The sequence below is a fragment of the Gopherus flavomarginatus genome, chromosome 4, assembly GCF_025201925.1.
Source record: "Gopherus flavomarginatus isolate rGopFla2 chromosome 4, rGopFla2.mat.asm, whole genome shotgun sequence".
In the NCBI taxonomy this organism is placed as follows: domain Eukaryota; kingdom Metazoa; phylum Chordata; order Testudines; family Testudinidae; genus Gopherus; species Gopherus flavomarginatus.
The window spans coordinates 213,585,853-213,610,438 of NC_066620.1; the positions used below are offsets into that span (position 1 = coordinate 213,585,853).

Consider the following 24,586-nt stretch of genomic DNA (forward strand, 5'->3'; position numbering starts at 1 on the left):
CTAGCCAGGCGGGATGGTCACCTGCTGTGTCTTATGTTCAACCTGCCTGTCATGTGCAGCATTTGAGAGCACTACAGTAAGAGGCAATCGAAGATGCTGTGGGAATTGCTGACACACAAAAACTCGCTCTGTTGCCAGAGGCTCAGCCTGTTTCCATGTGTCCCCTCCTCACATGCGAGTGGCATTACAGCCTCCGTATCAAAGAGCAAACTGTGACCTGCGGACAAGACCGATGGCGGCTTTGAGACATTCTGCAGAAAGCCTTCCTCCAGCAGACATGAACTCTTCTGTTCTGAGGCATCAGTTCTGCTCCACTTCCTTACCGAGCAGATGGTCCCAATTATCCAGAAGACGATGATATCTTGGTGCAGCTGTAGAGAATCAGGCCCTTGTTTTCTTAGCCACTCGGGTTTATTTCGCTTCTAAAACATTTCCTTTCTTGTTTTTCTTTCTGAGATGGGAGGGGAGCCGGGGTTGGAAGTAATTGACGCAGTAAAAACAAACGTGAAAGGAATGGTGATCTCAGGGTTTTATTGGGTTTGGTGCAGAAGGAACAAATAATCCCCCATGGGCTGGGGAGTTGTTCCAAAAGAGACAGGGCCAGACCATTTTGCAGGCTGTAGCTGACCTGGGAGCAGAGAGCACCGACTGCAATGCAAAAGGCTGTATTTTCTTCGTATTAGCTGGTGCCTGCAGGACCCTCCAGCGCTGGGTGCAGCGCAGAACAAAGGGAACACCTACACTGCCACCGGGACTGTGATTGCGGTATGGGCTTCTTCACCCCTACTAGCTTCGAACGAGCAAGTGTGACTAAAAATAAACCTGGTGCCAGCTGGCCCTGACAGTACACACCCAGCGGCCCAGGTGTGTCTGTGTGTGTGTGTACAGCCCACACCAAGCCTGTGGTGAAGCATCTTCGCTGCTATGTTCAGTCTTGAGACAAGAAGACTAAAGGAGGAGGACCAATAGTCTTCAAATTAGATCAGGTCTGTCATAAAGAGGACAGGGATCAATTGTTCTGCACGTCCACTGAAGGTCAGACAATGGCTTAGTCTGCAGGAAGAGAGAGTTAGGTTCAATATTAGGAAACACTTTCTAACTCTAAGGGATCTAAGCTCTGCCAAAGGCTACCAAATCCCCATCACTGGAGGCTTTTAAGAACAGGGATGATCTGGGTTTACTTGGTCCCGACTCAGCACAGGGGGCTGGACTTGATGACTTCTTGAGGCCCCTTAAAGACCGACAGTTCTATGACCCTCTTTTAGTCCCACTAGTTAGATTCAAGCTAGCGCAGGGCTGTGTGCCTGAGCTGCAATCACCCGTCCAGCTGCAGTGCAGACAGACCCATAGCGAGGGGCAGCTCCTGCTCTGAGCCGCTCACCATCTAAGCAACTGAGGAGGATAAAGAGCTTCATTTTACAGATGGGGAATGAAGGCCTAGAGAAGGCCCAGGCAGGAATTGAACCTACAGCTCCTATGTCCTAGTCCAGAGCCCCAAGGCCAGTCACTTACTGCAGGAAGGGCGTCCTCAGCCACTTGGCTTTTCCTGCCCCTGCACTGATGATATAATGATACTTTGCAGTAGGGAGGCAGAGATGGGGTGTCTATGCATCTGGGTTTAGACTCTCAGCTTTTTAAATCGTAAGTTCTTCAGTGCATGTGCCCTGCTTTGCTAGGCGCTCGTACAGCTCCGCGCACACTGCTGGCCCTGGTGTCGGGTGGCCTTGCGGGTGAGACGCTGGATGGCGTGTTCCATCCCTCAAGAGCCGGGGCTGCTGTGAGCCTAGACCAGTTTGTTATCGTAGGGTTGCTCATTTGGGCTAGGCTGGGAACCCTGGTTTGTGGTTGCGGGGCAGCTTGTCAGAACGGGCTCGCTGGCGTTGGTGTGGTGGGGAGGGCAAGAAAGGGAATTTGGGTTTGGTTTCCTTAACCCTATGACTGATGTCCTGGATCTCGCCCACCGACAGAGCGGAAGAGGGTTCTCTCATGCTCCCATGTGTTATCTGCCCTCACCCTAAGGCTTAATGGGAATGTCCCCTTCCCAGCAGCCTGTCCTTGAGTGCTTACCACCTCCCTGGCCTGCCCTGGGGAGGGCACAGTGAGCGCTCTGCTTTAGTGCAGAGCAAGCTTTGAGGAGGCTTATTCCCAGCCAAGCCCCATCCCCTGCACACGGCATGGAGCTTTAATAAACCCCCCAAACGGGAGAGAGGAGCCGGCCACCGGAGAGACCCCCGCCTGGTGCCTCACTGAGTGATACGAGATCTCTCCTCGGCGCTGTCGGGGGCCCCGTCGGGGGGCGGGGAAGGGGCATACTATGGCCGGCCTTGAAGTGAGAGGGCATGTGATGGTGCATCTGAACAGCCCAGATCTCCTTGTCTGGAGCCCCCAGGCTCCCCCTCTGTCAAAGCAAAACTCAGTTTGCAAAGCTGAGCTCAGCGGGGATGGCTTGGGCACTAAGTGCCCTGGAGTGGGTCTGCTCCCCTGGGAAATACAGACCTGGGACCAAGTCAGATCATGGCAGTCTGGAGTCCTGGGCGTGCCACAGTGCAGGGACCTCTGGCTCCACTGGGGCTCCCCTTGGGAACTGCAAAACTTCTTTCTTCACCCAGACCCCCAGAGAAGCAACGGTGTCACCAGCTCCTCGCAGCAGCTGGAGCGTTTCTGATTGAGGGCTGAGTCAGGCAGGCAGCATTCTTCTTTTGCCAGCCTGGTGTTGGTGCAGGGCCCCTGGAGCACTGGCTTTTGGGAGCCAGCACCCCCCTGAGATGCATGGGGCAGTTCCTCTCCTCTCAGAGCCATTGCTTTGGGATCTCTGCAGACTAAAGCTATGTCTGCCCTACATGGTAAGAGAGTGATTCCCCTGCTCAAATACTCACACTAGCTCCCATCCAGCCAGTACAAGTATAAACAGCAGTGCAGCCACGCTAGCACGGGTAGCAGAAGTGGAGGCACAGTCGAGTGGTGCTGCGTACAAACCTGCCTGCAACCAGTGGGTACAGAATTGACATGGCTAAGCCATGCCACCGCTGCTCGTGCTGCCGCAGCTACACGCCAGCTCAGTGTGAGCATGTTCACACAAGCAGGGGAATCCCATGCCTAGCTTGGAGTCTTGATGTAGCCTCGGGCAGGCGTCACTGCGTTGGTGACACACCAGGCACATTTGCAACTGCGATGGTTAGAAACTTGCTTTCCATTAAACTTTCTTTTTAAATTAAATGATGCGACTCCAGGCTTTTGGGGGCCTGTAGTGTCTATGGCTGAATCCAGCTGCTGGACATACCAAATACCTCAGGACGTGCCATTAATGTATACACAGCCGCGCCATCTCTGGAGTGAAAGGGTTACACGGTAGTGAAAATGTGCTGAAGGTTAAAAGCACGAGCCTACTTAGGTATTTGGTTCTCAGTCGCTTCCTAGTAACAGTCACAGATGTGATGCAACAACTCCAGGGGAAAGATCCTCTTTTCTGGCCAGGAGTTTCTTCTCAATAGGACACAAGGCCATATCCAGCCAGCACTCCCCAGAGCCACAGCCTCTCCAGGTATCCTCAGAGCAGACGTGTGAATGGTTTCAAGATGTCTCAGGCCCACTGTATTCCACAGGAAGCACAGACCTCACCAAGCGTGACAGGCAATGACTGGTCACAGAACTTGCTTATACACACCAGATGTGTCCATCATAAGATCCTTTAATGCTCTGCCAGGTATGGGTGAGGTTAGCTGAAATAAGGTATTTACACTACCACGCTGTCTTTGAAGTCCAGTAAAGATCGGTCTGTTAAGTGTCTCTGCATCGTACTGTTTTGCTAATTGCCCAACCCAAACATGTAACAACATGGTCATCTGGCTGTCCATTAGTTACAACAACAAACCGTGGTTGGGTTGGAATTTTTGAGTCGTCGTCTTGTTCTGCATCTGCTATCAGTAGAGTTTGCTCTGTTGATTGTTCTTTCTGTGGAACAAACTGTAGATGTTGATGGTTTCTATTGAACTCTCCATTGTTGGTCTCGATTACACATGATCTGGGTGCTGAATTCCTTCTCTTTATGACAGCTGGAATTGTCCATCCTTTTTCTCCATCCAGTTTGGCATGAACACGGTCACCAGGTTCTAGACCTGACAGTTCTTTGAGTGACATAGGTTGTAAAAGTGTTCGTTAGCTCTTGTAGCCTTTTTATTCAATTTGGAAGCTCTTCTCATGTCTGCCCACTTTGGAGAGAGAATCTTTTCCAAAAGTTGGAACAGTAATTTTGAGTTGTCTTCCCATCAGGATTTATACTGGACTATATCCAGGAGCCACTATTGGTATGGATCTGTGACTCAGAAGAATGGGAATGGATCTTCCCACTGTATGATTTTCTTGGCTGTCCGTACAGCTCAATCTCTCCGTTTGTGTGTGGGGAATGTGGGCTGCTAGTAATATGATCAAAATCATATTTCATTCAGAATGACTTAAATTCTGCTGCAGTGACTTCTGGTCTGTTGCCATCACTAATTGTCCTGAAATACCAAAGTGAGCAGACGGTCACTTCAGTTTCCCAGTAAAACTGATACGTTATATAATTCCAGTACATTATTTCTGTATACTTGGAAAAATAGTCCACTGTGGCCAGGTAATGCTGTCCTCTGACTTTGTGTAAATCTGCAACTCCTCTTTTTCAAGGTCTCTCTGGTAAGGGTGTTTGTACACTCGATGGTGCAGCATTGTCTCAGAAGTTCATTTGTACTCTATCGCCTTGCAAAAGTCCAATATCATCAAATACTCCGTTGAGTTCTTCCACCTTTCTCATTAGGCTCATCCTGGCTGCCATGCTGTCACTGAGCAAGCTGTTCATCTGTGGTCCTTTGATCACATTAACCCTGAATGCAAAGCATTTGTTTTTGTAAGTTGTTTCTGTGATGACCTGGCCCAAGCAGTTCAGAATCCCTGCAGGGCTAGTCAGAGCTGTGTCAGGTGACTGCAGCTCTGGGCGGGGTGGAAGGTGATTATAAGCCTTTTTCTCAGGTAACTGTGATGTCAGCATGGATTCACCAAGGGCAAGTCATGCCTGACTAACCTAATTGCCTTCTATGAGGAGATAACTAGTTCTGTGGATGAGGGGAAAGCAGTGGACGTGTTATTTCTGGACTTTAGCAAAGCTTTTGATATGGTCTCCTATAGTATTCTTGCCAGCAAGTTAAAGAAGTAAGGGCTGGATGAATGGACTATAAGGTGGATAGAAAGCTGGCTAGATCGTCAGGATCAACGAATAGTGACCAATGGCTCCATGTCTAGTTGGCAGCCAGTATCAAGCGGAGTGCCCCAAGGGTCGGTCCTGGGACCAGTTTTGTTCAATATCTTCATTAACAATCTGGAGGATGGCATGGACTGCACCCTCAGCAAGTTTGCAGATGACACTAAACTGGGAGGAATGGTAGATATGCTGGAAAGTAAGGATATAGGAAACAGAGGGACCTAGACAAATTAGAGGATTGGGCCAAAAGAAATCTAATGAGGTTCAACAAGGACAAGTGCAGAGTCCTGCACTTAAGATGAAAGAATCCCATGCACTGCTACAGACTAAGGACCGAGTGGCTAGGCAGTAGTTCTGCAGAAAAGGACCTAGGGGTTACAGTGAACGAGAAGCTGGATATGAGTCAACAGTGTGCCCTTGTTGCCAAGAAGGCTAGTGGCAATTTGGGCTGTATAAGTAGGGGCATTGCCAGCAGATCGAGGGATGTGATCATTCCCCTCTATTCGACATTGGTGAGGCCTCATCTGGAGTACTGTGTCCAGTTTGGGGTCCCACACTACAAGAAGGATGTGGAAAACTTGGAAAGAGTCCAACAGAGGGCAACAAAAAAGATCAGGGGGCTGGAGCACATGACTTATAAGGAGAGGCTGAGGGAACTGGGTTTGTTTAGTCTGCAGACAAGAAGAATGAGGGGGGATTTGATAGCTGCTTTCCCCTACCTGAAAGGGAGTTCCAAAGAGGATGGAGCTCGGCTGTTCTCAGTGGTGGCAGATGACAGAACAAGGAGTAATGGTCTCAAGTTGCAGTGGAGGAGGTTTAAGTTGGATATTAGGAAAAACTTTTTCACTAGGAGAGTGGTGAAGCATTGGAATGGGTTCCCTAGGGAGGTGGTGGAATCTCCTTCCTCAGAGGTTTTTAAGGGCAGGCTTGTCAAAGCCCTGGCCGGGAAGATTTAGTTGGGGTTGGTCCTGCTTTGAGCAGGGGGTTGGATAGATACCTCCTGAGGTCCCTTCCAACCCTGATATTCTATGATTCTGTGTTGATGGGATCCTGCAGTCTGTGTTGCTGTTTTCCTTCTGGTTCTGTTCTTAGTTTACGCCTGACTCGATGTCATGCTCCTGTACCAGGTAAGGGCTGGCTGCAGAGATTGCTTATACACACCAGATGTGTTCATCATCATCCTTTAATGCTCTGCCAGATATGGCTGAAGTTAGTTTAAATAAGGTCTTTTATACACAGCCTCTCCTAGTGGCTGAGCTGTATAATACAGTTTAGCATTCTGTTACAGCTTAATGGGTAGGGTTCACGGATCACATGGGAGTATGGCTTTGGAGTCTGGAAGTTCCTGACACGTCGCTTCCAGTCTCAGCCTGAGACGCGGAGGTTTAGGACAAAGGGGAGTGTTCAGAATGTTTGTATCTTGGGTTTCTCTGGCACAATCCGCTGCTGCTCATTTAAAGTGGTGAGCCTACTTGGATCAGGGAGTTGGGAATCTGGATTTGTTTGCTAACAAGGTAAATGAGTGTTGAATGGGATACCAAATTTGGACTGGATTGAGCCAATTACCTGGAAACTTTAAACTATGATCACAATAACAACGAACTGTTGGATACAGAAGAGTCACTTCACCCAGTACCAAAATGCCACCATCTCTGGAGTGGAACGCAGCAGCTGTTTAGCTATGCAAGGCAATTTAGGGCAGGAAGTGATAAAGAATCCCATACCCAATTGCAAAAGACTGTTCACCAACACACCTTTGGGATGATTTGCATAATTCACTTGTGGCTTCTCCACTCATGAGTAATCAGAGAAATGTCGGGCTGAAAGGGACCTCGAGAGGTCATCGAGTCCAGTTCCCTGTGCTGAGGCAGGACCAAGTAAACCTAGACCATCGATGACAGGTGTTTGTCCCGTCTGTTCTTAAAAATCTCCAGTGGTGACAATTCCACAACCTCCCTTGGACACCTGTTCCAGAGCTTAACTCACCTCAGAGTGAGAGCATTTTCCCTAGTATCTAAATGTCTCTTGCTGCAGATTAAGCCCTACCTTCAGTGGCCATGGAGAACAACTGATCACCATCTTTATAATAGTCATTCACATATGTGCAGATGATTATCAGGTCCCCCCTCAGTCTTCTTTTCTCAAGACTAAACAGGCCCAGGTTTTTTTCAATCTCTCCTCCCAGATCAGGTTTTCTAAACCTTTGCTCATTTTTGTTGCTCTCCTCCGGAATCTCTCCAATTTGTCCACTTCTTTCCTAAAGTGCAGCACCCAGAACGGGACACAGTACCCAGCTGAGCCCTCCCCAGTGCTGAGCAGAGTGGGATAATTACCTCCCGTGTCTGACACACACCACTTCTGTTCATACACCCCAGTATATTAGCCTATTTTTTTCAGCTGCATCACATTGACTTATATTCATTTTCTGATCCACTATATTCCCGGATCCTCTTCAGCAGTGCTACCACCTAGCCAGTTATTCCCCATTTTGTGGTTGTGCATTTGATTATTTTTTCCTTCCTAGGTGAAGTACGTTGGTGCGGATCTATACTGACTTTCATCTGTTGAATTCAGACCAAATGTCCAGTTAATGTTGCCATCCCGCACTCAGACCAATGAAATATCTGTGCCACACAACAACATTATTATGTACCCTTTATATTGAGACAGAGCAACTAGTGTAATTTGGACATTTCCAAATGGTCAGATCCAAGGGTTCTGGAACGGGGAGAGGGGTGGGTCAGGGGGCCATGGTCCCATCACTTTTTACCAGCCTTAAGGGCAAGTGATGGGGTGAGGGGGCAGAGAGGAGCAAGTGGGAGTGGAGCCTCAAAGGGAGGGGCTGAGCAAGGGCAGGTCCATGGTTCAGATGCCCGTGCCCCCCCCCCCCACTTCTAGTGAGCTTCCAGTCAGATCCCAACCCCACTGAGCCTATCAGAAATTGGAGACTGTGTCCTTCTACATTTACAGCAAGATGAGGTGTTTGCAATGGAATCGAAAGCCATATTGAAACTTCCCTGTTTCCCAGCATCATTACATACCTGAAACTCAGCCCAGGTCTAGCAAAAGGTTCTCAGAGATTCTTAATTTGAGTGAATTTGAGCCCAGTTTCCAGTGGACCCTGGAGTCAGTCGATGGTCTCGCGTCAAAACCAGGTGGAGATGATTGTTTTAGTGCAAAACCAGGTGAAACATGGTTCTGTCCAGAGACGCCATGTGAGCGGATACGTGGGGTCACGTACCCACCCCAGCCCAGATTTGCTGCTTGGCTTGTACTGAGCATGCTAGGTAACATCTGCTGAAGCAGCTGCCCTCACCCTGTACCCCCCTCCCCACTGTCGTCAGGTATGGATCCTCTCTGGCTTGGTCAAATGCGTTCTCTTGGTTCTTGTGGGGTCAACTCAAAGTGACAACGGAAGGGGTACAAACCCAGGAGTGCAAAACCACCACCGGCTTTAGCACAAGCCCCAGCCAACCCTGCATTGCCAATTCTTATGCCTCTCTACCGCGTGCTCTCGGATTCACTACGTGACCGGGATGTAATGCTAAGGCAGCAATCCCTGTGCCAGTTCCCCTCTTCTGCCTCCTCACAATGGTGCTTTACAGTGAAACATGCCTTAAGCCACACCCCAAGGGCCCCGCAAAAAGGTGGAGCCTTCAGGTGGATCTTAACGAGGTGTCAAACAAATTGGGGTTGGAACCTTTGGGGCTATTTTAAAATGGTCGCTTAAGGCCAGGGCCACCTGTTTGGTCCTGGGAGCCCCTTCACTGCCTACCTCAGTGATACGCCGACTGCGGCTCGCGAACCACAAGTGGCTCTTAATGTGTGTCCCGTGACTCTTTGCAGCACATGCTATTAAAACACAGTGTGATTTAATTATTAGCCAGTCTAGGTTATTAACTAACCAGGAGGTTTTTACTATGTTATTGGCCAATTGTAGTTGATAAAATAATAATACTTGATCAGTCCTTTTGCTGTGAGAATAATATATATATAAACAAAATATTTCCCTGTCATGCTGTTTAAATATGACTGTCTAGTACTACAGTAAATGAAACAATGGATTAATCCAACTGTGGCTCTTTTGGGTAATGTTGATCGCTAATTTGGCTCCTGAACCACTGAGGTTTGAGTATCATTGGCCTACGAGGTTTACATTAGTGGAAATGTGGCAGTTTAACACAACGCCCTTGCATGGGTTATCTGCACTAGGGATTCAACCTAGGATCACTGGATCAAAAATCACGAGTCTTTAATAGCAGAGCTAAAAGAGCCAGCTGTGTTAGTGTAAAGCCATTGGCCGGTTCAGTAACCTCGGTGTGGCCCAGCCGCATGAGGGAGCCATTGCATGAGTGAGGATTGTGTAGCCAGGCAGATTAGAGCAGGCTGGGAACTGTTTTCGTTTGAAAAAAATTGATGAAAACTAAATACTCCTGAGTACTTTCATCTAATTGTTTCTACATTTTTTTCCCCAGATTTTCATTGAAAACTTGGAAACTGAACAAAAATTAATTTTGGAAAATTGAACATTTTTTTTGCATATTTTTCAGGGGTTTCTTGCGACAGAAAAACCAAAATAAGTAGGCCAGTTGGACAAAATTGTCAAGTCTTACTGAAAACTTTTGGAATCTGAAATTGTTTTTGGCTGAAAAATGACTTTAAAAAAAAAAGAAATCGCTTTTTCAGCCAAAAACCTCAACACTGTCAGCATTTCCATTTTGACAAAGCTGTCTACATGGAAAAAAAGTAGGTTTCAAGTGAAAAAAACTAACCAGCTGTGATTTAAAAGAAAAAAACCAATCTCCCTTTCCTTCTTTCCGGGGCCCACTAATTGCATCCTCAGAATCAAGTGCAGATGAGAGTCACAGAGCAAATCCAGCAGGCTGGAGCCTCTTTTCTGTCATCCAGATACAATTAATTTCTAACCCCAGATAATGGGATTTGGGGGGTGTTTATTTCATCTTATCTTAGTGGTGCAGGAGGCTTAGCTTAAGAGTGTCTCCTCTTTGGCCTGATTTCTCTGCTGTGTTCCTCAGTCCTTCCCCAGCCAAATAGGCTGCAGTTGCCCCAGGCTTCTCCACTCCCAAAAGAGAAGGAAGGTCATATCCGATGGGAGTGGAGAGGAAAGGAGGGGAGGCAGGGAGGAGGGGGGATCAAAGAAGGGAAAAGACCTGCAAGGGCTGAAATCCCGACCCCATTAAAGTGGTTGGAAGTTCTGCCTTTGACTTCAGTGGAGCCGACATTCCACTCTTGATTGATGACGAAGAGCCGGACGGATGCACCGCGGAGGTCAAGGCCATTGAGTTGAGTGGGAGAAGGATCCAGTTGATAGGAGCAGGCTCTGGTTCCCCGGTGGAGGCTGTGCCAGACGATGTACTTGGTACTGTAGGCGCTGTAAGCTCGGGGGGCTGGAAGGACGGGGGTGTGCTGGTCTGGGGCAGGTAAGAAAAGGGGAGGGGTTGAGATCGGTGCTTGGAGGATCTCCTGGCACTCTCTGTAGGGAGGGATGGCCCTGAAGGAGACGCTCACCATCTGCTCTGTGTGTCTCTCCTCCTGACAGCTGCTGCCGAGGAGGGGCTGATCCGGCTGGTGAACGGCTCTGTCCCCCACGAGGGGCGGGTGGAGGTGTTCCATGACCGGCACTGGGGGACGGTGTGCGATGACAGCTGGGACAAAAAGGACGGGGACGTGGCCTGCAGGATGCTGGGTTTCCGAGGCGCTCAGGAGGTGTACAGGATGGCCAGGTTCGGGCAAGGTAAGATGGCAAACTGACCACCACCCAGCCTGGGGGCTTCCTTCTCTCAGCTAGAGGCTGGGGGCAGATACCAGGCCCTGCCAGCGTCCCTCACCCTGACCGGCAGCCACCATCACTAAGGGGAGTTTGATCTCCACGGCCAATTCAGCCCTTGGCTTCTCTACCGAGGCTGCCAGTGACAGTGGGGGTTATGAGCTGTCCAGGACTGCGCTCCTTCGCTCACCACGCAGAGGCAATGAAACAGCCCAATTTTCAGTCACTCCAGACTCCCAGTGGCAGCTTAAAGGCTCCCCTCCACCCCCCCAATCTCCTGATCCGTTCAGTCCCTAGGCTACTTTGCTTTGCTATGCCCGAGCTGGGAGGCCATGTGCCAACCAAGATCTCCCAGACACAGGAGGAAATGCACAGAGAAGCAGCAGAGAAAATAAACCAAACCTGTCTCCAAATAAACCCTGCTGAGCATTGGTGACTCCCCTGCCAGAGGGACACAGGATGCTCTGGTGGTCTGAACTGTTGTCTTGTTGGGTTGGCTCCCGCTCCTTCCTCGCCCCCGGCCTTGGGTGTCTGCAAATATTTTGACGTTTGCCTGAAGGATTGTGTGAAAACAGATCCCTGGCTCTTCTCCAGCCCAGCCCTTTCCCCGGCGCTTGCTTTTCTCTCACGCATACACCCCAACCCTGCTTGTCGAAAGACTCTGCCCTGGAAACAGTGCTCTGGGGACATTCCCAGCTCCGAAAGCCGATACTGGCTGCTGCTTCCCCTTCTTGCTTCCCAGCCTTTGTCACCGAAACCTCCAGCTCAGCAAGATAAAACAACATAGATCATTAGCAGGAATGAGCCACACGTACCCTCCTGCTTAGCGGGTTTTTGCACCCCATAAATCAGTCGGTTTGGGAGAGGAAATATTAGTTAGGCTGGTGCCAGCTCTCAGTGGCCTGCTCTGGCTGGACTGGTGTGTGATTGACTGGGATTCTCGCGGGAGCTCTTGATTTGCGATCAGCCCCCTCCGGGACTGATGTATTGATGTTCAGATGGTCTCTGTGGAGCAAGCCCTCTGTTGTGCCACTGTGGCTCCTTAGGACCCTTTGCAGGAGGGACATTTGCACTGGGATTTTCAGTGGATCCCAGAGGAGGTAGTTGCCTGCTTCCATATGAATATCTCTCAGTGCACATGGGCTACCAAACTCCCACGGACGCCTCTGAAAATCACCACCTTCTGCTGTAGAGCGGTCAGGCCTAACCACACAGAGCCTACTGCTCATAGGATTCGTATGTTCTAAGAGCCTTTACCATACACGGAGACCCAGCCACAAACCCTGCCCATTTATCTGGAGCAGAAGCAGAATATAGTCCGAAGGAAATAGGCAGCAGGTTTAAAACAAATGAAAGGAAGTTCTTCTTCACGCAGCACACAGACAACTTGTGGAACTCCTTGCCTGAGGAGGTTGTGAAGGCTGGGACTATAACAGCGTTTAAAAGAGAACTGGATAAATTCATGGAGGTTAAGTTCATTAATGGCTATTAGCCAGGATGGGTAAGGAATGGTGTCCCTAATCTCTGTTTGTCAGAGGGTGGAGATGGATGGCAGGAGAGAGATCACTTGATCATTGCCTGTTAGGTCCACTCCCTTTGGGGCACCTGGCAATGGCCACTGTCGGTAGACAGGATACTGGGCTAGATGGACCTTTGGTCTGACCCAGTGTGGCCGTTCTTATGTTCTAAATATTGAAATACTCATTTCTGGATCCGTAAACCACTGCTCCAGAGATGGACAAAACCAGAGGGCAGTTTAATTTTGCAATGCTTTGCCAGTGAATCACAAAACTCAGACCTGGGATGGTTTTGATCCACATCCCATTTTATCCAACTCTCCCACAGCTCAGTGCAGGGGCCTTTCAGCCCTGCCCACCCCTGTGAGCCAGGGCAGTGCTATTATCCACATTGGATGGATGGGGAAACTGAGGCACACCAGGACTTGAACCTAGGTTCCCAGCTGGTGCCCTAACCAATGGGCCACGCTTCCTCTCCCACAAGCCATGCTAACGCTCATGCTGCTAGGCATACAAGCTCCGTACTCCCACATCCACTCCAAATATGACACCTTCTGCACCCCTACCCAAACTCCCCCAACACACACACAGCCCATATACATAGTTACCCCCGGACCCACCGGCACAACCCCATCTACACACAACCCCTGCCACACACGTACACAGACTCTGCTCCTAATACCACAGAAATGGAAAGGACTGAGGCAGGACCAAGTGAACCCAGACCATCCCTGACAGGGCTTCCTCATGCCTCTTCTTAAAAACTGCTCAGTGACGGGGATTCCACAACCTGCCTATACACACATACTCAAGCACCATCAGCTCCCATACACACAAACGTGTATAGACACAGCTGCCCCTTATGCACAGCCCCATAACTCCAGCACACACACACACACACACACACACACACACACACACACACACACACACACACACACACACACACACACACACACACACACACACACAGAGGTGTGCAGCTCCAGCTTATCTTGCTTCCTGGCTGGCGCCCCGTCTCTTGACCAGTCGAGTGTGCCTCTGGCCTGGCACAGACAAAGGCCATGAAATGGTTTCCAGCAGGAACAATAAACAGCTGGGGCTCACCCGCTGGCGAACACACAGCCCTGGTTTGGAGGGAGCCAGCCACGCGACCGTCTCCTGTGTCGGTGTTTTGGCCAGAGTGAGATCCAAGAGCCAGTTAGCTGTTAAGACCCTCAGCAGAAGTGGGAAGTTAGATTGCAGGGAGTGCTTGGCCTGTGGTGCTTTCAGCAGACACTGAAACAAATGAGGTGAAACAGAGGGGAAAGTACACAGAGAGGCAGCGTTTTCCAATGGGTAGAGCACTGGGCTGAACCCCCCACGATATGGCCTCCTTTCCTGCCTCCGCCACTGACCTGTTACGTGACCTTGGGTGAGTCACTTTCTACCGTGCCTATTTAGATTGTAAACCATTTAGGGCAAGGACTGCCCTCACTTGCGGGGTATGGGGGGGAAGGGCCTTGATCTTAGCTGGAGCCTGTAGGTGCTACTGCTATAATAATACTGAGTTCTGGGTTTGTTTTCCACAGCCTGAGGTCTGGCCCACGGGCTGGATCTAAAGCTCGCTGAAGTCAGTGCAAGTTTTTCCACCAACTTTGGAAGTGGAGGGTTTGACCCACGAAGGGTATGTCCGGCCCCTGGTCATCGCTTCCAACCGACCCAGGCCTATATGCAGGCATAGTCTGTGCCAAAGGCCCAAAATAAGGGACACTAAAAAATTATCCACTTAGGGAACTGAAATGTGCCTCTGGATTCCTTCCATCAGTAACTCTCTCCAGCCTCAGGCCTGTGTCTCTTTATGTGTGAGGGCGCGGCCAACGGAGCGAGAATACAGAAAGTATCCCATGCACAAAGCCAGTAGATGATGGCAGGATTTCGCCAGCCCTGGAACACCCTGGGGAGAGAGGTAAATAACATTATCCCCATTTTCCAGGGAAGAAAGGTATTGACATCTGACTCCCATTGAAATCAGAACAGCTGGGACCTATGCAAGGTGACAGAACAAGTCATGGGATGAAAGCACAGGAGCTCCTACGCCCTCCCCCCTCCCCCCCCCAAGGATGCATGCAGGCCACTGGACCTCAATTCATCTTGCTTTTGCCATCCTTTCCCCACCACACACACCTGTAGCGTCCCCCTAGCAAAGTGCCCCAGCCTATCGGCATTTATCAAATCGAGCTGCGGCAAGCTAATCCCAAACATCTGGCAAAACTCATGGTGATTTATTGTGGCATGTAGGGAATTTTTCCTCTTGACGCGATCGTAAAGCCCCAAAACCCATGCGGAGGGGAAGGCCAGCTCGCTCGCCGGCCAGCTGTTGTTTTAGCCCAGAGGTGATTTCGTGGCCAAAGCAAACTCATCTCTCCCGTTAATGCCATCCATTTCCTTTCGTAGAAGGGTTTTATCAGCTGCCCTTCCCTCTTGGGGGGGAGGCTAAAACAAAGGCAAAGAAAGCAGAGGACGTTTTCCCCGATCTGTTTTAATAAAAGAACAGTTGCATCCTGGCCCCTAATTCTAGGAAATACCCCACTGAGGCTGTCCAAACATTTCGTGACTTAGCGGGTTTGTCTTGAACAGCCTCCATTGTCAGAGACCTTACTTGCCACTTAAAGAGGCAGCGTCCCTCTGCTGAGGTGGCTGAATTTACCTTCCTTGATGTGTGTTTCTCCTCTGTTAAGTGACTATATGGATATGGCATTGGAGAGGCCCGTCTTTCTGGCGTCTCCATGTTCCCCAGATCAAACCTGCTCCATTTCCAAGTACAGACCTGTTCACTGCCAGCCCTGCAAATGCGGCCTGGGATCTGAGAGTCAAGCTGGAAAGAGTCCACAATTAAGACTCAGTTATCAAGTGGCTTGATGACACGCGGGCCAGGAAAGAATGCAGCTTGCTCTTCTGCAGGGCGAGTGGGCATAAAACAGTAAAAGCTTAGCACTGAGGGCCTGATTCTGCTACTCTTACTCACTTAGAGTAGCTCCTTAGGGCCTGAGCCAAAGTCTGGGAACCAATCCATGGGTTTTGGATTGGGCCCTTCTGCCCCCTGCAATCAATGGGCTCATAGGCACCAACTTTTCCAGGTGCCGGTGGGTGCTCAACCCCCCCGGCCCCCCCCGACTCCACCCCTGCCCCGCCCCTCCGATTCCTGCCCTGCCCCCATTCCAGCCCTTTCCCCAAAGTTCCCGCCCCAACTCCACCCCCCTCCCTGCCCCATTGGACTCCTTCCCCAAATGCCCTCCCTGGCCCCGCCTCTTCCCCAAGCGCACCACGTTCCCCCTCCTTCCTGCCCCCCCCCCAGTGCTTGCCACCACGAAGCGCTGGGAGCTAGGGGGAGAAGCGGGTCACGGAGGTGGAGGTGGAGCGGAGGCAGAGATGAGCTGGAGCGGGGGGGACGGGGAACTGCCGGTGGGTGCAGAATACCCACCGATTTGTCCCTGTGGGTGCTCCAGTCACTTTTCTGAGTAGAAACACACTTAAAAGGAGGGAGGTAAATCTACAAGAAGAACAAAGACAGCAAGAGCCAATCACAATGAGGAAGGACAGAGCATGGATTCCTGGCAGATGGAGCTGCTCCCCTGGGGAGGTATCCACCAGGAGGCAATGTGCCAGACCGGCTTTGTGCCTTTCTGTGCCGTCAGGCTGAATCTGAGTCTGACACTTTAGCAGAGCTGTACGGGCAATGGATTTTCAATCCCCTGGGAAATCCAGACATTTGGAATTTGTTTTTCTTTTGAGTTGGGATGAAAAATCAAAATGTCCAAATTATTCACAAAGTGGACTGTCAGTTTCAGAAACATCAAGACATTGCATCATATACGATCATATCCAACATCACGTACGCCATAGCAGCTAGTACTATTAAAGCTCATAGGATACTCTCATATAAAAGTAAAAAAAATAATAGACAGAACGTCCAAGTCCAAATGAACCATTTTTACCTGACAGCAATGAAATGTTTTAACATTATCACACCAATTTGGTTCAATGGATTCCGCTCTGGGGGTGGATAGGAGATGGTCCCAACAGCAGGTCCCCGCGCTGTCCGCCAAGGGAGAGCCTTTTTAGACTGCTGGGGACTCCAGATCATAGAATCATAGAATCTCAAGGTTGGAAGGGACCTCAGGAGGTCATCTAGTCCAACCCCTTGCTCAAAGCAGGATCAATCCCCAACTAAATCATCTCAGCCAGGACTTTTTCAAGCCTGACCTTAAAAGCCTCTAAGGAAGGCGAGTCCACCACCTCCCTAGGGAACCCATTCCAGTGCTTCACTACCCTCCCAGTGAAAAAGTTCTTCCTAATATCCAACCTAAACCTCCCCCACTGCAACTTGAAACCATTACTCCTTGTTCTGTCATCAGGTACCACTGAGAACAGTCTAGATCCATCCTCTTTGGAACCCCCTTTCAGGTAGGGGAAAGCTGCTATCAAATCCCCCCTCACTCTTCTCTTCTGCAGACTAAACAATCCCAGTTCCTTCAGCCTCTCCTCATAAGTCATGTGCTCCAGCTGGCATTTTTGTTGCCTTCCACTGGACTCTTTCCAATTTTTCACATCCTTCCTGTAGTGTGGGGCCCCAAACTGGACACAGTACTCCAGATGAGGCATTGCCAATGTCAAATAGAGGGGAATGATCACGTCCCTCGATCTGCTGTTAATGTCCCTACTTATACAGCCCAAAAATGCCATTAGCCTTCTTGGCAACAAGGGCACACTGTTGACTCATATCCAGCTTCTTGTCCACTGTAACCCCTAGGTCCTTTTCTGCAGAACTACTGCCCAGCCACTTGGTCCCTAGTCTGTAGCAGTGAATGGGATTCTTCCATCCTAAGTGCAGGACTCTGCACTTGTCTTTGTTGAACCTCATCAGGTTTCTTTTGGCCCAGTCTTCTAATTTATCTAGGTCCCTCTGTATCCTATCCCGACCCTCCAGCGTATCTACCACTCCTCCCAGTTTAGTGTCATCTGCAAACTTGCTGAGAGTGCAGTCCATGCCATCCTCCAGATCATTACTGAAGATATTGAACAAAACTGGTCCCAGGACCGACCCTTAGGGCACTCCGCTTGATACTGGCTGCCAACTGGATATGGAGCCATTGATCACTACCCACTGAGCCTGACAATCTAACCAGCTTTCTATCCATCTTATAGTCCAATCATCCAGCCCATACTTCTTTAACAGTTGTCGTGGTTTGAGATGTGTCGTGGGCTCTGAAGAGCTCCCCTTCCTAGGCCTCACAGCCCGAGCTGCCACCTAAATTGCAACTTCAAAGCACAGTCTCTGCAGCTATTTTTAGCACAGGAGCATGGGCCTCAGCCTGTTGAGCCAGATTTGGAGGCTTGCTGCCACTTGCTGTGTAGATGTTCCTTATAACACCAGACCGTCCACTGTCTCCATAGCTGTGCCCTCAGCACTGCTCCCCTGCAGCCAGCGCCCCCTTGGCCCATGTTCATGTGCTGGTCGGACCTGCCAGCTCTCGGGGCTGTGCGATCTGCACGTAGGACTCCACCCCGCCAGCTCTGGGAGAAGCTGGTGCTCAGGGCGAGATGGCTCCTTCTCAGTCTCTCTTATGGGGGTCACGGGGCATCGCAAACAGAATGACAAACACGGAGGCCTTGCGAGGCAGGTTAACATCCCTGTGCAAGCCAGTTCCTCTGAGCTAACGGCTGGGCCAAGAGAGAAATGACTCTCATTTTTTTCCAGAAGCCCTAACTAAAGACCAGTGGTCTCCTCTCTGAGGAGACACCTGCTTGCTGAATACCGCGTGTACACACCCTCCTGCCCTGCGCCGTACGAAGAGCTTGGCCTGAGCTCGGTGTCTCGTGCTCCATACTGGGCAGCCAGCAATGGGCATTGGTGCTTCTCCTTGTGGTGCTGTCATCTCCGGGGGGGGGGTGCGAAGCGGGGCTTCATGCCAGGAAATGTCTGTTCTTAGGTGCCAAGAGACCAAAGCTAATTCCTTTAGCTGTGTCAGGCTGCTGTAGTCACTGAGACCAGCCACCAGAGAGAGACATGCACACATGTGCTAAGCCAGCATGTGCACAGGGCAGAATGGTCTATTTATTCCCCCACCGATTTCACGCTCCCTAGGCTATGCCCACTGCACCAGTTTGCACCTATTATTTTCAGTATTTGACTATGGGTCCCAGCAGCAAAGTCTAGGCCCGTGTCTGAACATCCCCAGCCTTCGTCTGGACTTGGGCATCTCCAGCCTGTAACAGAGAAGCGAATGAGCACAGGCGACGGTCGCTCCACTGCGTTTAACCATGCGGGACGCCAATGTCATTTTGATCTCTCTGCTCTGTAATCAGATCCTGCCGCGCAGTATGCGGCTCATCATCAGGCTGCCTCTGATACCGACCAGCCCTGTTCCCAGGAACGGGGGGGCCAAGAGGCCCTGACCCATACAAGCTAAAAGGAACAGTTGGCTGTGGGACCCCCCCACCCCACCATTCCATTCCAGTCAAGAAAGAGATCTTGGCATCACTGTGGATAGTTCTCTGCAAACATCCACTCAATGTGCAGCGCCTGTCAAAAAAGCAAACAGAATGTTGGGAATCATCAAGAAAGGGATAGATAATAAGACAGAAAATATCATGTTGCCTCTATATAAATCCATGGTACACCCACATCTTGAATATTACGTGCAGATGTGGTCTCCCCATTTCAAAAAAGATATATTGGAATTGGAAAAGGTTCAAAAAAGGACAACAAAAATGATGAGGGGTCTGGAACAGCTTCCATATGAGGAGAGATTAATAAGACTGGGACTTTTCAGATTGGAAAAGAGATGACTAAGGGGGGATAATATGGAGGTCTATAAAATCATGACTGGTAAAATACATAAATAAGGAAGTGTTATTTACTACTCATAACACAAGAACTAGGGGTCACCAAATGAAATGAATAGGCAGCAGGTTTAAAACAAAGAAAAGTCAATCTGTGGAACCCTTTGCCAAAGGATGTTGTGAAGGCCAAGACTATAACATGTTTCCAAAAAGAGCTAGATAAATTCATGGAGGATAGGACTATCAATGGCTATTAGCCAGGATGGGCAGGGATGGTGTCCCTAGCATCTGTTTGCCAGAAGCTGGGAATGGGTGATGGGGGGTGGATCACTTGATGATTCCCTGTCCTGTTCATTCCCTCTGGGGCACCTGGCATTGGGCCACAATCAGCAGACAGGATACTGGGCTAGATGGACCTTTGGTCTGACCTAGTATGGCCATTCTTATGATCTGGTTACCAACCAAGGCAGGAGTGTTTAACCCTGACAGGGGAGAGCCGAGCCTAGCCTAGCCTAGCCTCTCTGGGATTCTCTCTGTGCCCAAAGATGCTGAATTCATCCTCCTGGTTTTAATGAGAAATGGGCTATGGGCACAATGCCAGATCTGAACACCTCTGAATTCTGTGAGGAATCAGATCATAGTCGGGTCATTTCTTGAGAACTGGCCAACATAAAACCCTGGATCCCATTCCCTTATAGCAGAGTTTTGTGTCTTGGTCTCATCAGTAGATTTACTCTCAGAGTTAGAGAAATTTGAGTTTAAGCACAGCTCCAGTATGGTTTGCATCTTAGAGTTTCACATAGCTCGTAATTGGACTGTGGAACTCACTGCCACTGGATATGTTGTTGAGGCCCAGAGTTGAATGTTGAGCAAGACGCAAACAGAAACTGGACATTTAATAGGTTACAAGACTATTCTGAGCTATCCTAGTTAATGCTAGCAACATTTTGGAAGAGATATAAAACCTCATGCTTCAGGGTTTATGCCAGTCGCTATTAGGGATTAGGATGAGATCTTCACAGGGGAAAGGTTATTCCACATTTGCCTTCTGCAGGATTTCTTGCTCTTTGTCCTGAAGCTTCTGGTGCCATCACTGTCAGAGACGGGACATGGCACTAGATGGACCCTAGTCTGATCCAATCTGGCAAAGCCTATGTTCCTGTGAACCTATGAAATGGAAAGGGGGATGCTTCTTTAGGATGGATGATGAAGGCCAGAAAGGTCTCATTTTTGCCCTTCAAATAAAATAAGAACATAAGAACAGTCAGATTGGGTCAGAGCAAAGGTCCATCTAGCCCAGTGCCCTGTCTGCTGACAGTGGCCAGTGCCAGATGCTTCAGAGGGAATGAGCCATCTTAACTACTATCCATTAAAGGGGGTTGGATCATTCTACCTGTTCTTTACATTAGAAATTCAGCCCCTGGCAAACTCGGTGGATAACTAGGGATCTGGGAGGCTAGCGTGGAAATTAAAGCTGATTAAGTCAGAGGGGAAGTGAATTTTATTCAGATCATTAAAAACTCTTTGCTTTCTGCTTGATTTTGTTTAACACTTATGTAGCTCAAACACTACAGAGAAAAGCCCTCTTTGTTAAAGACATGCCAGCCCTGCCCTTTTAACTAAAGGCCTAGCTAGCTCCAATTGCATGTAGAATCATAGGACTGGAAGGGACCTTGAGAGGTCGTCTAGTCCAGGCCATTACACTCAAGGCAGGGCTAAGTACTATCTAGACCACCCTGTGGCTGTCAGCGAGCCCTCCAACAAACACATTCTGGACATTCGGGCTCTTAAATTAAAGAGGAAGCAGGAAACAGCTTTTGAAAAGGCCATCCAGGCTCTCTTAGTACATCAGAAAGAAGCAAACCTGCCAATTCTCCCCCCGCAGCGGTATCTCAGAGGTGGCTGCCTGTCAGTGGTGGGTGAGACGAACTTTGCACGCCAGCGACGTGATGCTGCTGCAGGAAAGCTGCTGGGTTTGAAGGTTTAAGCATTATCCCAGAATAAGACCAGGCGGTTACCGAAGGGGGCCGCCCCCTGGAGGCAGCTTAGCACTGCAGCTAATGTTGCTGTCCCAATGTTTCTGCAGGTATAGGGCGGATCTGGATGGACGACGTCGCCTGCAAAGGCACAGAGGACAGTCTGTTTCAGTGCACCTTCTCCAGCTGGGGGAAGAGCAACTGCGGCCACGCCGAGGACGCTGGAGTGAAGTGCCTCACGCAGTGACCTCAAGGACAAGCCACCAGCGGGAAGCCAGATTATCCCATCAAGAGGGGGCTGTGCCGAGAGAGAGGGACACACTGAGAAATGCTGCAGCAACCATCCGTATATCCTTAGCCCAGCCGCCTGCTCCAGGGTGACTGAGCATGTGCCTTTTGCCTCCGGGCTCACTGCCGAGTCTGTCGTCTTCTGATCTACTGAGACTCCTCTCCCGTGTGTCCCACCGTCCTGGATAATATTAGCACTTCCTGTAGCCCTCCCCCTCCTTGCCTTTTCTGTCTCTTGCTCTCGCTTCTAGATCAAAGTTAAGGCTGCAAAGCCATTATCCCTGTCCACCCCTTCTCCTTTCCCCAGCCCTGTAATATACATGGGTATTTTAACAGCCGCTGAGACTCATCATCTTGCCGCGGGCTAGTAGGACTGGACTGTGAGACCGGTGCCGTGCCCGCAAAGACTCTGAGGTAGATACAACAAGGAGCAACTGCACTTAGGCTGGCTGGAGAGGGACGTATTCTCCTGTTTAGCTTAGCAAGCCAGCGAACCAGCCCCAGCCTATACGTCCTCAAACATTTTAGTAGAGAAATAAATGTCTTTTTACTCTTCCCGACTTCCCCACATTGCACTACTTGGAAAGCGGAAGGCAGATGACTGGGGCCCACGGGGAGTCGCCAGGCGCCAGTCACAAAAGCCGATGCAAGCGAAGCCGTTGCTGAGAGAGATTCCTTACTCCTTACACCTGGTGGGTGCAGAGGCTGCATCAGTCTCTTTAAACCCAGTAATGTCTGACCGTGCTCTATTTTTTTATAGCTAGTTGTGGCCACGTATATAAAGATACCAGAGTTGCTTCAGCTAAAGGTGTGACTCAATGACCTGGTTAAGTAGCAAGCTGTTATAAACGGGGTGGTCAGCCACTAGGGGCGGACACACTCACACACACTAAGCCACTGTATTAGGTGCCCAGGTTAATAGTGTTACCTGCCACGGTCCTGCCATTCACCAGCTTGCAACGCAGCTGCCACGCTGCTTTCATCCTTGCCGTGGGATCCCATGCCCACCCAAAGGAGGGAAGTGCCACAGCACGGTTGGCCAGTGGCAGGCAGCCTAGAAGCGACCTCATGGACCATTCCATAGACAATGTGCTGAAAGGAGCTGGCAGCCCAGTAAAAGAGCCGTGCAGAAAGGCACCAAGCCCTTTGTACCGCTCACCTTAATAAGGCTTGGACCGTCTGTCTCAGGTCAGCTTAGCCATGGTCTCTACTCCAGCTGAGCGCAATGTGGTCTCGGCTGGTCTCTATCCTGCATGGTCAGAGGGAACATCAGCTAACTCCAGGGGTATAAGTTTGTCTTTATGGCCCGGTCCATCCATGGCATCTCTGCTGGGACTGTCCCAAGGTGCCTGATTCACGTTCATGTCGCTCCTGTGTTTTTGAAATCGGCCGTGACTCTGATGAGCAATCGGAGTGAGGCGGGCCCACGGCTAAGTCATGCCCATTGGGAAGGTGGTCTTTGTGGAACGGACACCGGTTCCGTGTGGGAACTGGAGAGAGACCAGCTACACTCCTTTCCTGTAGGCTGCCAACAATTTCTGGTGATAGCTGGCAGAGGACAGATTCAAACCAGCGACTTATAGGTGAAAGGGCTCACGATAAACTGGTGAGATTGCATCTCTATTCCCAGCTGTAGATGAGTAAACACATTGCGTCTCTGCAGTCCCCACTCTCCATCCTCCGGAAAGGGCCTAGCATGCACACAAGCATAAGGACATCACTGACCCTTTGGGAGGACTGCACAGGTCTTGTCTTTCCCAGAGCAGTGAGCCAGGATCAGATGGTAAGAGCAAGATGACGTACCACACATGATTAAGGTTCTGTAATGTTCTGCAGGGGGCGGTGCATCTGGAATCATCCTGTCTTCAGTGTAATTCAATGGCTATTGTCAGTAGAAGCTACTGATTTTGACCCTGTACCTTTATGTTCCATCATGATGAGGCTGCATATACCACTGGATGCTCATGCAACACAGCCACCCACCTCCCAGGAACATTCAGAGGGGCCCTTACACACGCGCACACACACATACCACAACAACACACAACCCCCTCGCCCGTTTCACCGCTAGAGGGATGGTTTGTGGTGACCTCTCATGTTAGTTCTGTGAATCTTCTTCTGACATCGAAATGTTCCCTAAGAGCCATGCACTATGGAACCAAGCCCAAGCCCACTGAAATCAGTGAAAGACCCTCATTGACCCTCAGAGACCCTCATTGGCTTTGGGGTCAGGCCTCCAATCTGCCTGGTAATCTAGAGAAATAAAACACATGGGGCTATTGAGAGACGTAAGACATGGATCCTAACTTCAATGATCATAGAGATAGAGAGTTTCAGGCCAGACAGAACCACCCGATCATCTAGACTGACCTGTCTATCTCAGGCCACCAACGCCAAGCCCAGTGGTGAATGGTTCATTATAAAGGTGTGGATTGGATTAACCTGGGCGAGAGGCTAAAGATGCAACACATTCTTAGCCCAGCCTGGATGTTAGCAGCCACCCTGCAAGCCCTACCCGAGCTAGCGTCCTCACTGGCTCTGGGACTTTGGGAGGGGCACATCCTGAGCCGCTCTACGATTTATCCCAGTGATTGATGGGAGAACTTGTCTGTCCTTCAGGGCACGCGGGGGGAATTGTGGGACAACATCAGAGCACTCCCAGCACCAGAGTGGCTGAGCCTGGCAGGCTCCAACCCACCTGCCCCCAGCCGGGCCGGCAAGCCCAGGGTGACAGCACCAGTGAACCTGTGTGAGAGGCTTTTGTGTACTGATGGGAGCGGGGTTAGGGGCAACGCCCGGGTAATAGCTGCGGTGAAGACAGACCCAGACAGTGTAATGCCCCTGGCTAGCGATTGTTCCCTGGGCTGTTTGTTTCAGGGTAAGGCATAAAAACGCCGACATGGTTCTGAATGCTCCATTACACGTTTTGCACCGTGGTCACTTCCCCCAAAGGCTCTGG

General features: G+C 50.1%; 1 protein-coding gene across 3 annotated transcripts in view; it reads left to right on the forward strand.

Moving 5' to 3' along the window:
- The window catches only part of SCARA5 (scavenger receptor class A member 5), a 156,818-nt gene extending 134,636 nt beyond the window's left edge, over positions 1-22,182 (forward strand). For all 3 annotated transcript variants that reach the window (XM_050948851.1, XM_050948849.1, XM_050948850.1), the window contains exons 8-9: positions 10,794-10,988; positions 21,450-22,182. In XM_050948851.1, coding sequence (XP_050804808.1) covers positions 10,794-10,988; positions 21,450-21,586 — 332 coding nt within the window. In that variant the 3' untranslated portion in view covers positions 21,587-22,182. The remainder of the gene's footprint in view (positions 1-10,793; positions 10,989-21,449) is intronic.
- The last annotated feature ends 2,404 nt before the right edge of the window (positions 22,183-24,586 follow it).